Source organism: Brachyistius frenatus, unplaced genomic scaffold (genome assembly GCF_029030835.1).
Source record: "Brachyistius frenatus isolate BFR_SWC_R1_liver_20210118 unplaced genomic scaffold, ASM2903083v1 Contig_39, whole genome shotgun sequence".
Taxonomy (NCBI): Eukaryota; Metazoa; Chordata; class Actinopteri; family Embiotocidae; genus Brachyistius; species Brachyistius frenatus.
Genome location: NW_027210638.1, coordinates 839,870 through 856,613, shown reverse-complemented (window position 1 = coordinate 856,613; position 16,744 = coordinate 839,870). Strand labels below are relative to the sequence as shown.

Below are 16,744 nucleotides of genomic sequence, written 5' to 3'. Positions count from 1 at the left end.
AGCCCACAGATGCACCATCAATAATGCAGCCTCTTTAACAAGGCTGAAGCTTTTAAGAGGGTTTGTCAAAGCCCCTCCCTTATGGAAGCCTGCTCGTTGCTCGGTGGTCACATCCTCGTGGAATTTACTTTTTTTTTTTATACTGAATCCAAAAATAAATTGGCTATCATCAGACATTTTATAACTAAATTTACATCATTATCAAGGCTGTTTCTTTTGAACCTCACAAATGCTGGAACGCACTTTATGCTGGTAGGCCAAGAAGTCCCTGCCTTGCAAGGGATGTAAAGAACTGAGTGCAGGCAAGAAATATACACAGTGACTCTCTCACTTTATAAAGTTCATATTCTACTTGAACACATTTTGTTTACATTTTTAGGCAGAGAACAGAAGGCTTGTGAAGCAAGCCCCAGACAGCCTCCCGCTGCACTGTCAATGAACCTTTGAGGCAAAGCCCATGTGGTGCAGCCTGCTTAATTTTGTGTGGAGCTTCCCTTAATGTCTGTGATCACTGCATGAGCCACAGGAGGTCAGAAAAGTTACATTTATTTAGGTATATTTTATCAAGATCATCGATCCAACGGTGAAAAACTAAGATAACTTATGTACAAAGTACATTTCAGGACATTTAATGGTTTTCTGATGTTGCCAAATTACCCTTGTTGGAAAAGGATTATATCAAGATGAGTGACAATGTAATTACATTTATTTTGCCTTTTCAGTTTGTATACAGTACTTTAAAGTTGATAGACTCTGATTGTGTGCATATATTTACCAGGCTAGTCCTAAAATAATGAGTTTATACAATATGACTCATACTCTCTCCTGCCTCCTTTTCAATTTTGATCAAACAACAAACTTTACTGAGTTGCTTTCAAGGAGTATGTTTTGCACATCTGAAGCAGATATTCAGCGTTCCCTCCCTAAGGAATAATCATATTTTACCTTGAGAGCCAGTGTCCAGTCCTACAAACAACTGGCTCCTGATACTCTGCAGACTTATCCTCCTTCATCCAATAGAGAGGACCAGCTTGTGGTCCATTGTTTGTTTCTCTCCAGATGCACATAGGGGAATTGGGCTGACAGCTCAACTACAGAGAGCTGACCAGCGAGGTGGCTGATCCAGCTGAGGATTTATTACGCTTTCCTCGTGCGGGTTGGTGCTCAAAACCTTCTAGAGTTGGTCTGACAGCGGGTGACAGAAGGGTTGTTTGGGATGTCCTTGGACTCCCAATTCATGATCGATTGTCTTAATTTGTTTTTTTTCTATCTTGGATTGTTTTTTCCATTCTTCCTTTTTTTTTTTAAGTATCAAATTTGGACTAAACATGAAAAAGAAACCTTTTAACCTTGTTTAAACTAGCTTAGAATCCCTTCCAGATACATGCACACAAAATACTCTGCATTGAAAATATTTAGCCTAATATGTTTTTCTCCATAAAAACATGTTTGCTAAACTAAAGGAAAGGATTAAAAGTACAAGTAGTCCTTGTTTCTCATAAAAAATTCCAAACTCAATGAATATGCAAATATGGAGATGCCTTGAGGCGCAGTGGCATGCTGCGTCACACCCACCACTGTAATGTTGCTGGTCTGATTACACTTTGATATGAACACAGCCACTCAAACCGCACATTTTATTTCATAGACTAAATTTAGCTGCTGTTTCCAAGCACGCTTGGTGCTTTGGGTTTTAGGATTGTTTGGCGTTAAATTCAGCAGGATGAGTGGGTTGAGAAAGTCTTGTTTTTATTAATGTCCATTTCCTCGGGATGTTGACATTTGTGTACTGAAATTTTCATGCCACTAGTTGTGCAGACAAATGTGTGTGCAGCTCAGAAAGCACAGTGCTTCTTTGTGACAGGAATATTTTGAATGTGATATGGGGAAAACGGAATATCACTACACCACCGACCGGTGACAGAGGAGGATTCTTAAACATGATTTTGCTCTCTTCAGTGGCAACCATGCTGCTTTTGTTTAACTTGCTTGCTCACTGCGCCTCCCCCGCTCTGTCTATATCTCTCTGGCTGTGTGTATGTGCTTGGTACCCTGACAGACATAAAATGAGCAGATGGAATGAACGTAAGAGACATTTCCATTTAATAGGAGTCCTCTACTTCAGTGTCGAGCACAAAAGAAGACATTATATAACTGGTATATCAGCACAATATTTAATGTTATTGTACCAATAAGCGTCACGAGGTCCAGCTACACAGTAAGACTGATCACCTAAATAATAACTGTCCCCAGTAGTGTGCCCTTTCTTAGTGTAAACCAAATGATACAGGCGACTTTGTAGGGATAGAAACAAGAGATGCAGTTTTTAATCAATCACTATAATTAATAGATGTCCTCTAAACATCTCGCATGTAAGCTATCACCAGAAGCTGCAATTTACAGATTTTCCACAAACAGCTCACATGCAAGTTATTGCTATGTGTGGCGATTTGTTCTCTAAACACCTCTGCAGTGAGGATTGTGTCTTTCAAATTTGCAATTTAACACGCGTCCATTTTGCGTGTTCGCCTGCATGCATATGTAATATAGGGTGTTTCTACTCGAACGTGCAAAATACTGGGAAATGCAAATACATACATTTATCACCCGCAATGATATTTACTAAACCTGAAAGTAGAAATAGGAGAAGTGATTGCGTGTGTATTTTAGTACGACTGAAAGGAACGTGTTAATCAGCTGCGCAAATCTGGAGAGACGGCTGCTCTTATTGTGGTGAGAAGGAGACGCAGGAAAGCAAAGAATACGTAGAGAACGTGGTTTTACACCCGTGGAGAGATTTTTGAGATGACAGAGAGAAAACATTTACAGACATATCGTTTGTGCAGCGATGACATTTTTGAGTTATTGAATGAACTAAATGATTATTGATAAGAGGAGCCACCTAATACCAGCAATTAAAAAACACTTCTTACAACTCAGCATTGTCCTGCCTCTGGGTCATTCCAGCTTGGATATCCCAGTCCTGCTTTTCCGGTGTGCTGCCCCGGGTCCCGAATGCGATATTCTGCAGAATTCACAGGTGACTTCAAAAAGTTCCAGAGCACTCGCGAGGCACTGAATGAAACTAATTGACCTGCTCATCACAGAAAGAGCTGAACCTGCTGATCGGTGTTTGGTAGCGGAATCTCATCCACCCGCCCTGCTCTTTCATTTGCCAACGTTTTATTAAAAGCTGGTTTTTTTTATTTTTTATATCTTTCCATCTTCTCATAATTTCATCTATTGATCTTTTTGTTATTCCCACGGCATTTAACTTCGATTTGCACATGATATCAAAGACACAATTACTCTTAGTAAATCACCTGCAAAACGGGTGCAGAATAAATGTGCAAACCTTTGGAATAAACACAATTTAGTATCTATTGTTTGAGATCTTAGTAAATCAGGCCCTAAGAAGCCTCCTGTTACTGCAGCACATGCAACTCATTCAGGTATGTGGCAAAAATGTTGTTTGAAAAGAGTGAAATGAGGTGATTTAATGTAAGATTTAAAGAGTGATTTTATTTACGAGGGTGGGCCGCTCAATAAGAGCCCATGTATGGTAAACACTGCATTGGCTCACTGACACTCTAATGGAATTTCCTATGCGTAAATGTAGCAAAAGATATGCCTTTTTGTTAATTTGGTACGGGAAAAGGTATTTTTCAATACAAAATTGTATCAAAGAAACTTAGGCTGTATCATGAAAGTATCGAAGTTCTGTACCCCAGCCTAATTATATCTCGTAGGTTTTAGCATTGAAACTGATTCTGAATCTTCAATCTGTTCCTGGTATATTAAATCATCACTGAATCCTAATCAGAAGAATAGTGCATCACAAATTAGCAGCATAATTGACTTCAGCTGTGTGGCTGTATTCTCATCTCCAGTAAACAAACCAAGTGATGATGACCAAATGAGAAGTCAATGTGTCTCCATTACTCATCCCCCCAAAAAACTCGCAACTTTAGATTTGATTAAAAATGACAAACCATGCTGCGTCTGTACTCTATCGCCTTCTCATTTGATCACTTAGACAGTAATCATAATCAGGATTAGATAACAAACTGTATGTTCACAATTATCTCTCCAATTAAAGGCACCTCATGTCAAAAAAGATTTACTCACACTGCTGTCATATTGGTAAGGAGAGCAGGAGTGTTGCTTTTACAGTATTGGCAATGTTTCTACACATCACATTTTATCCGAGTTCAGTCACAAAGCACTTTATTTAGCGAAGTAGTTCCGTTATTACCTATCGTGGTGTTAGGTGTGTTTTGGAGAGCTGCTTAGGGTTTTTATTTTTACCCACAACACCATGTCTTTCAAATCCTGTTTATGAATTAATCAGACTATTCAGGTGTGACGAAGCTTTTGTTTTCATTTCTATTTGTGTGCTTTTTACAACTGGGTAAATCTGAGATTTGTTTAAGACCTGTCTGGTCGTAGGATTACTTTCATTGTAGAGCCGCAGGTACCAGTGTTGCTGTGTCCCCAGCTGTGTCAATGAAACTGGCCGGTGACGTGCAATAGAATGGATCCTCTGAACAGTGAAAACGAGGTCTGAAATCCATACAAATTATAAAAGCAAAACAACAAACATTTGTATTTTCGTTGGAGGACGAGTTTACGTTCAGTTCTTCAATTCTGGCTGTAGATGTAAGAAATGTATATCAGCAGAATCTGGAGCAAGGAAGATGTTGGGCTGTCCGGAACCGTTCATACCCTTGATCCTCTACTCTGGGAGCAACAGAGGAATTGTGCAGGAAGACTGACTGACAACTTCTCTTTTATGAGGAAGCCTTATTTTTTGTGTGCTTGATAAAAGTATCAATGCAACAGATGACCTACATATTGAGTAAACCAGTCACAACACAAAGTCAACATACACAACGACATGGCATTTAACAAATGAAAATATGGGAAAGTAGCATTGTGAATACGTCAGAAATGGAACGTGGTAACACAACATTGTGCATACATGATAAATTAATGCATTTTTTTAAAAATTTTACTGCAATTCCTAATTTGAGCTTGATGGTACTTTCCATTGCATTTGATTATTAAGTAGAAATTACATCGGAATTTATCCTTTCATGCAGAAGTTTTATGCCCACATCCACTGTGCATTTTTTTTTCCCCAAAGCATATCCCTTTTTTTTTTCAGTGCAAGAACTTTTCATTTTCAGTACTTGTAGTTTCCTGCTCACATTCTGTATGTCTTTTCATTTGTTCTTTCTCTGACAAAATTTCCCTTTAGTTTTATCGTTATGGGAATTTATTTTGTATTTATGTTTGGAAAATGTGATGCAACATGCAGTCCACCACATGTTTACCTTCTGTATGAGCAATACAATTTTATAGCACCAAATCAGGTATGTGTGTATTTAATGAGGAACTGCTGATCAATATTTTTGCTGACTGTCGATGTTTTATGAAGATGCATCACAACTTTATTTGTGTCAAGTTAGTGTACATAGCTACAGCATACACCACAAAACTGGCATGAGCAGCACATGAAAATACATTTTATACACGCAAAAAAAGGCCCTTTGGGATTGGCATAACGACTTTGGATGTTGCACTTTTAAAAGCCTAATTATATTTGAAATCTGCGTTATTCTGTCTTTTGTTTTTTTTCCATCATTTACACTCCGTTACTGACTGACACGAGTGAGCATAGCATGCGTTGACGTGAACATTTCTGACTTGACTTGTTCTGTCTGTGTTCTTCGCACACTCCTCGCACTTAAGTGAAATCAAGTTTAAAACGGAGTCTTGCTCAATTTCTCATTTAGCTTCATTGTCAGTTGGTCAGTCATTTAGGTTTTGTTGCCAACTGACACTACAAATGCAGTAACTGCATAGTTGGTTATGAAGCGAGTGGCACCTCCCCCCCAAAACAACTGGAGTCACAGAACAGATTCACCCTCAGAGGCTGAAAAAGGCTAAAGAGCATCTAATAGAGACGGACGCCTAAATGTAGCCGGCTTCATATGGTTCTGGTTTGCTGTCCGTTTTCCATACATGACTACCCTTTTCTCTATCTTCCCACATTAAGGCCTCGCTTGCTATGTTGCGTTGTGCTTAAGCTGCCCTGCCTGTGTGTGTCTCTGTCTGTCGGGTGTCTTTAATTGATGCAGACCAGGTTCTTTACACTCGTGCTTATTTACACTGGATGCTTCAGTGAGCCAAAGAAACAGGATGGAGAGTCTTTTCCTCTCTCTAGGAATTTCTCTCTCCCGTTCCCACACACAGACACTCACACAATGAAAGAGACAGCCAAATCACCTCCGTCCCCCCGCTGCGCCTCAGAACCTCCCGCTTGCATAGCTACCCCATTAAAAGTTGTGTGTAATTGAAAAATAGGTTTCAATCATGGAAACTGAAAAAGCTATCTTTTATTCAGAGCTAGGCTGCATTTATTCACTCCTATAACACAAGCAGACTTTGCTGTCCATGTTTGTTGACATTATTAGACTGTAATGTCAGTAGGCATGCTTTTTTTTTTTTTTTTTTTTTACTTCAAAGAATTTCTCTTAATCGGAGATAGTTTTACTCAGCATGGTGCATTACTGAGAAAACTAGAACTTTTGCCTCGTGATTGTATGCCACCGCCAACTAGTCAAGTTGCACCTTACATCCATGTCTATCCAGACTCGCATAATATACGTAGGGAAGTCTTTGAAGGAATGTTCACATGCTTGGCCGTTAAGGCTGATTGACAGTAGATAGTGATTCAAATATAAATGTTGCTGCAAAGAAGTTACAAATTCTAAAGCGTGAATACTTCACGCACAACTTCAACCCAACAGCACAAAAGATCTGTACAATCAGTTTCAAGACTGATGCCCAGAATTAGTGTCACCAATTTACTATTCAACCAAATGTTCAATATGGTCACAATCTCTCCTTCTGGAGTTAAGGTGTTGAAAAATGTTCTGGAAAAGTGTTCTTGCACAATATGTTAATGTCACAGTGAAGTTGACCATTTGGATATAAAATATCATCACTTCAGCATTACTGTTAGACATTTGGGCAGTGGTTAGCACTGTCGCCTCACAGCAAAAAGGTTCTGGGTTCGAATCCGGTCCTGGGCCTTTCTGTGCGGAGTTTGCATGTTCTCCCTGTGCTTGCGTGGGTTCTCTCCGGGTTCTCCGGCTTCCTCCCATCATCCAAAAACATGCACTTCAGGTCTAACAAAATCAAATAACAGGTCATCATTGTAAATGAGAATTGGTTCTCAATTGATTCTACCTGGTTAAATAAAGGTAAAATAAATAAGGCCACAAGCGTATTTCTTTGTCACTTTGACCTTCGACCCCTAAAATTGAATCAGTTCATCCTTTAGCCCAAGTGAATTTTTGTGCCACATTTGAAGAAATTCCCTAATGGTGTTATTCAGATATTGCATTCATGATTAGGACTGGACGTGATGTCACAGTGACCTTGATCTTTGACCAATAAAATCACCTTAGTTTATATTTGAGTCCAATTGAATGTTTGTGCCGAATTTGAAGAAATTCCCTGAAAGCATTCCTGAGATATCACTCTCGTCAATAGGTTGATGTGAAGTCACAATGCCCTTAACCTTTGATTACAGAAAATCTAAAAAAAAGTTCATCTTTGGGACCAAGTGAACATTTTTGGCAAGTTTTAACAAACATTTAACAAAATGGCTCCTGCTATTGCTGTCGCTGGTGCAGAGGCACACAAAAAGCCTACATTCAGGGATGGCAATTAAAATGTGGGATTATTTCTGAGGACAAAACATTTTTTCCTCTGGGAAGTGTAACAGCTATATTTTATTGTGATGCTTCTCCAATAGCCTTGGCATTATTTCCCATTCTTCCTTAGTTCCCAAAGTACACAAAGTCAGCCCAATCAATTATACTGGTACTGTTTCAATCTGAGGCTCAACCTTTTAACCACGGCTAATCAATGCAGGTCAGATATCTAAGCCTGCGGAGGAACATGAAGTTAAAGCAGTAACAGCCAAACCAATAGTCATCTCAGATATACATTTATATCACTGACCTTTCATGTACAGAGCACAGAGAATAGAACGTGCTGAGGGTGTGGCTATTACAAGAAATCCAGTAGCAGAAAATGATGTGACTGTCAACCTCTCTGTTTCTTTTTTTTATTACCCATCTACATTTTTCTTCCTTAAATGTTCCATGTAACTTGTGTCCAGCTGCATCTTGTGCTTCTCTACCATCTACTTATCTTTTTCTCTATTTTCCCTCAGAGTTGACATTGTTTGCATGTTATATTCTATCGTCTTGGTAAAGTCTTTATTGAATCTTTTCTGACTTCGCCTTCAATTACCTTCCTTTATCTTCCTGTTGAGTATTGCAGCAACATTCACCATAGTGCTTAAGTAGCACAACCCAAGGTTTAGACACACCCGTATGGGTTTTATACGTGAGGGGAGGCCATCTATATGCTTTAAGGCTTATTAAATTTTCAATAGCAACTGTCAAGAGTAATATGGATTTTATTACCAAAGTAGCTGCCCAATGTTGGGGCAGAATAATGACATTTGGTATGAAAATATTCATAAGACCTGGAAGACACTGTCAGATGTGGGTGGCTGGACCCGGCTTCGCATATTCAGAAAATTGCTTCGGGTGCACCAAAGTCTCCGGGATGCCATTTCCAGAATCATTATGTATGAGATGTACCCATGGGAAAATCTTGGAATGAAAGTTGGAAGCTTGCCATTTATGCATTGACTTGATTTTTGCTTGTTCAACTGGGCAACAGTGATTAAAGATATTGAATAATTGACATCCCTTTTATTTCCCAGATCTCTCCAATTGCATTCCCACAGCATTTCAATCTCGTAATATGATATGCATATGTTTGCATGTCTCTTTGATTTGTTTTCTTGTTTGTGATATTTTTTAAGGTCAAACTTAACCCAGAAATGGCTGTTTCAGTTATAGACGTCCTATGTAGTTTTTTTGTTTTGTTTTAATTTGTTACCTTTGTTCACCAAAAAGCATTGTGTGTATCCATAACAAACATTGAGTGCAGTTCCTTATAAAACATTTCTAAACCCCAAACTAAATTGTTTGCATGCATGTTTGTGCTTTTAGCTGCCTTCTTCTTTTCTTTTCTTGGTGTTTTACTTTGTGCCCAAAGTGGTACCAAATGCATCGCAAGTTTTTTTTTTATTGGGTTCAGACTGATGTGCTTGCCACATGTCTAGCGCTCATGTTGTTGAATAGCACATCTACTTGTACCCATCTGAGCACCCGTGGTTAACATATAATATGTCATTTTAAGGGTGCGGTATTGAGAGAGGTGCATACAGAGAGAGAGAGAGAGAGAGAGAGAGAGAGAGAGAGAGAGAGAGAGAGAGAGAGAGAGAGAGAGAGAGAGAGAGAGAGAGAGAGAGAGAGAGAGAGAGAGAGAGAGAGAGAGAGAGAGAGAGAGAGAGAGAGAGAGAGAGAGAGAGAGAGAGAGAGAGAGAGAGAGAGAGAGAGAGAGAGAGAGAGAGAGAGAGAGAGAGAGAGAGAGAGAGAGAGAGAGAGAGAGAGAGAGAGAGAGAGAGAGAGAGAGAGAGAGAGAGAGAGAGAGAGAGAGAGAGAGAGAGAGAGAGAGAGAGAGAGAGAGAGAGAGAGAGAGAGAGAGAGAGAGAGAGAGGGGGGGGGGGGGGGGGGGGGGGGGGGGGGGGGGGGGGGGGGGGGGGGGGGGGGGGGGGGGGGGGGGGGGGGGGGGGGGGGGGGGGGGGGGGGGGGGGGGGGGGGGGGGGGGGGGGGGGGGGGGGGGGGGGGGGGGGGGGGGGGGGGGGGGGGGGGGGGGGGGGGGGGGGGGGGGGGGGGGGGGGGGGGGGGGGGGGGGGGGGGGGGGGGGGGGGGGGGGGGGGCCCTTCTTGTTACATTCTAAGGGACATGCAGCAGCACACAATCTGATCTTGGATCTGTTTTCAAATTATGCTGAATAGGTTATCCTTTCTTATCTTAATTCTTAGTTTAAGATGTGTGTGTATGGGCATTATTTTGTAACCACAACAGCCTGGAGTATGTAACTTGCACAAGTGCGGCAACTTTTCAGTGAAGCAGGAGACATCGTGAATTAAACCTTTAAAACAAAATATATTTATCGACCTGGATTTCTAATGAGCGAGATGAATAGATATAATCTTGATCATTTTGAGCAAGGTAACAACCATTTTCAATATTACTGTTACTTATGACTCGACAAGAGACATTAAAGGATTACATTAGGGTTGGTTTTAGAAAATTCAGCAAAAAATACTCCAGATTTAATATCAGTATTATTCAGAACCTCTGGGAAATTAGACTTGTTTATGCAAGGAGTTCATTTTTATTTCAAATTATAATTGAGAGGTTCACTCTATAAAGAGCACCAGCAACAGCAGCTGAGATAAAAAAGATGAAGAGAGAAGAATTTCTTTCTTCTGAAGTTCACTGTGAGTGAACTACCCTAAACTTCATGGAAGTAGCACAAACTGAAAATGTAAATTCGAATAAAAAAAAGAAAAAAAAGAAATCTATCTGATACGCTCTATGATTTAACAGTTTAAATGGGGCCTTAGTGGACACAGGCATGGTGGAAGGTGGGAAAGGATGGGAGGCCAGCGGTGGGTGTGCCGAGGCAAGGATAGTATAGTCAATATTTACTCTGAGTAATTGGTCTACACTTCCCTCAGCAAGATACACAAGCGTCCATCGTCATCCCTGCCTTATCTCCCCTGTTCCCCCTCACACACCCACTGTGTGACCACAGTTGTACACAGCAGTGTTGTGCAGCTGTGCATAATGCCCCGAGTGCTCCCCAACATAATAGTTAAAAGCATATGAAATGAAGGCTTTGGGCTGTGTGCACAGCCACGGTCATGGCCATTAAAATTCTCCAGGTCACCTTGGGAGTGTTGCAGTGCCTGCAGAGAACTGTAGGGAATTAATATTGTGTCTCTCAGAGCCATCTGTAATGAGCTGTGTAGCTACACTTACTGTGGTAATGAGGTGGACTTGTTCGTTACCTCAGTGATAAACCACTATAAGTATTCAGGCTTATTAATGCATCGATAGAACGACAAGGGCATTGGAATCAGATGTGTTGAGCTTGCCAATTGATGGGCTACTGGATGCAAGAAGGGCTGCTTGCAAAAGGTTTGCTGGTTTTGTCAGAGACTCATGGGAAAAGATGAGGTGTCTGTCAACCGTCTTTCTTCTTCACTCTCTTTGGCAATCTCTCTAACACACACATTCTCTCTCGCTCTCTCTCTCACACACACACACACACACACACACACACACACACACACACACACACACACACACACACACACACACACACACACACACACAACACACAAGTCCTTTCTCTGTTCTCTCATTCTCGCTTAAGAAACTTTCCAATTAACCCAAAGCTTCTTTCATGCAGCTCTTTGAAGTCATTTTACACGCCTCTCCCGACACTTGTTCTGTGTGGCTCTGAATGGACATTTCTCTTGTTCTTTCTTCAATTGTGTTGTCAGCATTGAGTGCCCCTAATCACACTTATTTGCTGTGCAAGTTTGTTGGTCTGTGAACCCTCATTAAAGCTGCTGAGGGATCTAAAGAATAGTTTATGTAAGGAGTGTACACTTTACAAAGAACAAGTCAGGAAGAGCTGGTAAACAAGAGTAGCGAAGGAGTTACAACATTTACCTTTTCAATGCGACATGAATTTCATCCTCATCAGTGACATTCAGAACATAGTAGGTACACGTCTAACGTATCAGCAATTGACAGCTTTTTAATAAGATGATTATTAACTGATGTTGTAAATGTTTAAATTCGTTATGCTTTTTCTAATGCTATTTTTTCTTGAAATATTTTCACATTTTCCAGTCAGATTGGTAGAATAACTTTAGCTTAGACTTATCCATCTGCGATGTTTTGTGAAATACCCCCAAGTCTTATTTATACCTTCCAATGTTATTGTGTCGGTGTACCTCTCTCCATCAGTTCCTCTCCAACATGAGCCTGTTTGTGTGAGTGCCTTTGTCTGAATGAGCTGAACAAATAATGTCAGAGCCAGGGGAAATGAAGATGGAGGTCTCTTATCAAACAGGAAAATAAGAAACGGCAATTTTCAAACATACCTACATGGTATATTGTAGATTGGAGTCGTTGCCAATGTTATGATTTGATTAGATTCAGATTGTTGGTGTCAAGTTTGGTCTAGAATTTATTTCTAATTGAAAATGATTATTGATTCAGTGAAAGTTAACTGTGTTAACTTGAAAGCATCTCCTCGAAGGAGAACCACAATGTAACACTTGCATGTGGGTGCCGTGCACCTTCCAGGTCCTGCTCTGTGCTCTTGAAATTAAGTTTTACATTTTTCTTTCCATCAACATACAAAGATTATTGAAAAAATAATAACGTTTGGCAGTTGTGAACGAATTGAGAATCGTAGCAGGTAAGAATCTTAACTCTTACGTGAATCCATTTTTTCTGACACCCCCAACGTTTACATATCCAAGATGTTCAACATGGTGTGATGCTGTCGACATGAAATACCCTGATCTGGCATTGGAGAAATTCCATCCATCCATCCATCCATCCATCCATCCATCCATCCATTGAACCTCAGAGATGAAACTGCTTAGAGGCCGCCACAAGAAGTCGATTTCTTTAGGCTTTGTGAAGGAACTGTGACAAATAATAATATTAATATTTTTCATTGCAGGTGAATGAGAGAAATGAATAACAGGAAAAAAATATAATTGGAATACTCTCATGTCCTCATGAATTACAATAGCCTTTTCTCTTCATTCCTCACTCATCTGGTTTCCATATTGCAAGAGACAAAAGGGGGGTTTGCATCATCCCGACAGAGGATCAGAGGACTCGTGCTGTCCCATTTAAGAGTGGATCTATACGTGGTTTCCAGTACCTGCTGCCCTTTTATGGCAGCAGGAAAAGGATGATGTAAGAACAGTGCATTTCTATGTGTCAGTTACTCAGCTGCACTCTTGGAGCTGGCTACATCTACTGAGCGCAAATCAGCTAACTAACATTTATTTTTGAATTCACTAAAGCTTAAGTGCTAGGGCTTTCTATGTGTATTTGAGTATGATGGATCTTGTGGTAATGAAAACTGTCTGACTTGGAATTGGTCTCTCTAATGCCTAATTTGAGAAAACAAACGCTGTTTCTTCTGTAAAAGTGAATTCACTTATCAGATTTATTTTGAAATGTTGAAAGAACAGAAGCAGTATCTTTGTCATTAAACATAACTACAGCGGGCCATTTTTCAGCATCTCTCAAAAACAACTTTTGGAGGTAGTGTATGTCATAACCTTTCCACATTTAAAGGAGCAATGTGTACAGGGTAGTCACATTTAGCAGTGAGGTCGCAGTTGTTTGCAACTGATCACTCCTTGACTTACCCTTCTCTTCCAAATGAGTGTCACAATAGGCCCTCTCTTGAAGAGAACCTGCTCCCTATGTACACATGAATGGTTCATTCAAAGGTAACAAACACACAACGATTCTTAGTTTCAGGTGATTAGTCAATTCAAATTTATTTACATAGCCCATTTAAAACATAACAAAGGTTGAATTAAACACTCATAGATTTTATCAATAAAAACAGTTCAAATCAAAAGCAATATTAAGACAACACGAAACACACAAAAATGTAGGAAAAGTAAATAAAAACTTAAATAGTGGTTACTGTGGAAAAGCTAGTAAAAAAATACATAGGCTTTTAAACACTGGTGTGGAGGTTGATGACCTGATATAAAGGGAAAGGTTGTTCCAAAGCTTAGGAGCTGCAACAGAAAAGGCTCGGTGAATGGTCTGCACTTGTATAATGAGACTAATGACACTGAGCTACCATGCAAGGTGCCCGCCATCAGGAGTACATTCACACACTGATGGTACACCATCAGGGGCAACTTGGGGTTCAGTGTCTTGCCCAAGGACACTTAGACAGGAGGAGGAGGAGGAGGAGCCGTGGGTCGAACTGCCAACCTTCCGATTAGGGGGCAACCCACTCTACCATCTGGGCCACAGCCCGGGTAGGCAGTTTGGATCTATAGGAACAGCTAAAAGCTGATTGTCAAAAGACCTGAGTGAGCGACATGTGGCAAAGGGCTGCAACAGGTCAGACAGATAGGCAGGCCCTGCTCCATTTAAACACTTATATCCAAACAATAACATTTTAAAAGTAATCCTATACAGCACAGGTAGTCAATGTTGAGATTCCACGATCGGTGAAATGTGCTCACGCTTATGTGTACCAGTCAGAAGCCTTGCTGAGCACCAACTGAAGCTGGGATCTTAGAGTGTGGCCTATTTCAACATATAAAGAATTGAAATAGTCCAACCTTGTGATAAATGCATGAGTGAAAACATAACTCTGGAGATTATATTCCATGGATCCCCCTGAATCCTACAGACTGAACCTTTAACATTTGTACCTTTGTCTCATTTTCAAATCACTGCTCTTCACAGCGGGAGTCATTTAAGCCGAGGAGATCTGTCGTGTGACCCAATCAGTCACTGCTTTGGTAAACCACACGGTTATTCAAGGTGTAAAGGTCTTAAGCCTTCTCACAGCAGGTGCATCTCCTGCATCTCAAGTGTAATTAAGTGGACTACAGTACCAGGTGAACCCAGCTTCAGCACTGCAGCATAGAAGGGTTCCCCGGTCTGTCCAGGACTCCTCATTACTGCCACATAGTTCTGTTTACGAGCTAAACTGCTCAGCGTATAGTGTCAAACCTCAGCCAAAGGGCCATGCTTCACATTCCAGCCCATTATACTGCAGCTGCACTGCACCAACTAGAAATGCTCCTAACTAGTTCAGGGCACATGCTTTGTGTTGAATGTGTTTATTGCTGGTCTGTGTGTCTGTATCAGTGCATCTATGTCTAAGGTGTAAATATCTGCATTGCTTGTATAGGAGACTTCTTTGTTGTTTGTATCCTTATCTTCCCCATTACTATACTGCCCACTTCTAAACTGATGCTTTCGCCCACAATACTGTTAACACTAGATGACCTACTCTGCTTTGTATTCATGAGATCGGGCTTTGTTTATTTGCCGGTAGATTGATATGGCTGTTTAAATAGAACCACTGCCTTTAATATTTTTCTATCTTTAAAGAATGGAGATAATAACAGTCTTCCATTTTGACTGTGGTGATGAATATCGCTGGAATGTAATATCCCTCTACCTGTTTGATTTCTTTTTTGGAGTGAGATTGTAATAGTCGGTCCTCTTTCTTGTCATCCTCCTCACCACTTCTCTTCTCGTGTTTATCAACCAGAGAGCCAGTTGCTTCCAGGGAACAACTTCACCACAGAGTGCAACATCCCCGGAAACTTCATGTGTGGCGATGGGAAGTGTGTCCCAGGCGGGTGGCAGTGTGACGGATTACCCGACTGCTTTGACAAGAGTGACGAGAGAGGCTGTCGTAAGTTCCAGTTTATACTCCCATTATCAAGTCACTTTTTTTTTTTTTTTAACCACCAGCTCTGCCTTCAAGCAATAAAGCCAGATTGCCTATCTGGAGTCACATCATGTCTTTTCAACTCTTGAACTCTTCTCACTGGCTGGTATTGCAGTTGTAGTTCTTCTCCCTCCCCTCTCTACAGAGCCATAAGGGCCATTTAAACCTAATTCTCTGCCAACTTAAATGAACATCCCTCCTCAGTCCTTAAATCGCTCTCCCCCACAGCGTGCACCCTCCCTCCTCCTCTTTCTCCAGATCTCTCGGCCCCAGTTTAGTACCAGGGCAAAACCTAATACCATCAAAGCAAAGGCCGATTACTTCTGTGTGCAGGAATAGTAGTGCGTACATAATTCTACTGTAAGGCTACAGTAATAATTCAGTTTTGATCCTCGCATTTAGTTAGCTTTGATCTATCTGGTCTGCTGCTCCTCCTCCCCCATCTCAGCCAGAGCTCCTCAGAAAGATGGGATTGCTGATGAAGATTGACTTTGAGGCTCTGCCACACAGAATGGAAACCCCCATCTCTCGATATATTCATCTCCCTAAATGTCTCACACTCTCGTTTCCCCTCCTCTCTGCGCCTTCCCAATTTATCTCATCTGATGATTTTTGGCTTTTTCCTCGTAGTTTGCTTTGCTTCGGGTTGTTTTCAATTAGAAAAGCATGAATGTCTTTTTGCAGCATTTCCTTTTTTCTGACCTGGCTAATTCTCTGCCAGAACAAAAAAAAAAAATCCCATATGGTTCTTTTTTTTTTTCTCCATTCTGTCACTTCTCTTTATGTTCTTCCTTTTTCCTCCTCAAGCAGTCACTCCTCTCACTATTCTCTCTCATTGGCAGCTCCGGGAACAGGCAGACAACTCTCGACAAAGTTGTGTCCCATGGCATACCAGCACACGCAGCACATATAACTAAAATTTGCAGTCATCAATCATGTTATGTTTGTAATGCCCTGGTCATTTAAGTTATATATACATAGGGAATTTGAATGTATTCCTTTTTTTTTGTGTGTACTTTTGCTACTGAAATCCTTTTAACTTAAAGAAAGTCTGTTGCATTAATAAACCGCTCACGTGGACAGGTTGTGTGCCCCAGATTCTCATCCCTCCGTGACCCTAAACTGTCAACAGCTGTCAGACCTGGAAGAATAGCACTCAGATGCATTTTGAGCATTTGCATCAACATTAAATACTGCCAGTGTCTCATTGATGTTTAGGTTTTTACTGTAGATAAATCAGATTCATCGCAGCTACCTT

At 40.8% G+C, this 16,744-nt stretch overlaps 1 protein-coding gene across 2 annotated transcripts in view; it reads left to right on the top strand.

Annotated features, from left to right (window-relative positions):
- ldlrad3 (low density lipoprotein receptor class A domain containing 3) overlaps positions 1-16,744 on the top strand; it is a 78,935-nt gene that overhangs the window by 15,702 nt on the left and 46,489 nt on the right. For both annotated transcript variants that reach the window (XM_069701920.1, XM_069701919.1), the window contains exon 2: positions 15,304-15,450. In XM_069701920.1, the coding sequence (XP_069558021.1) occupies positions 15,304-15,450 (147 nt within the window). The remainder of the gene's footprint in view (positions 1-15,303; positions 15,451-16,744) is intronic.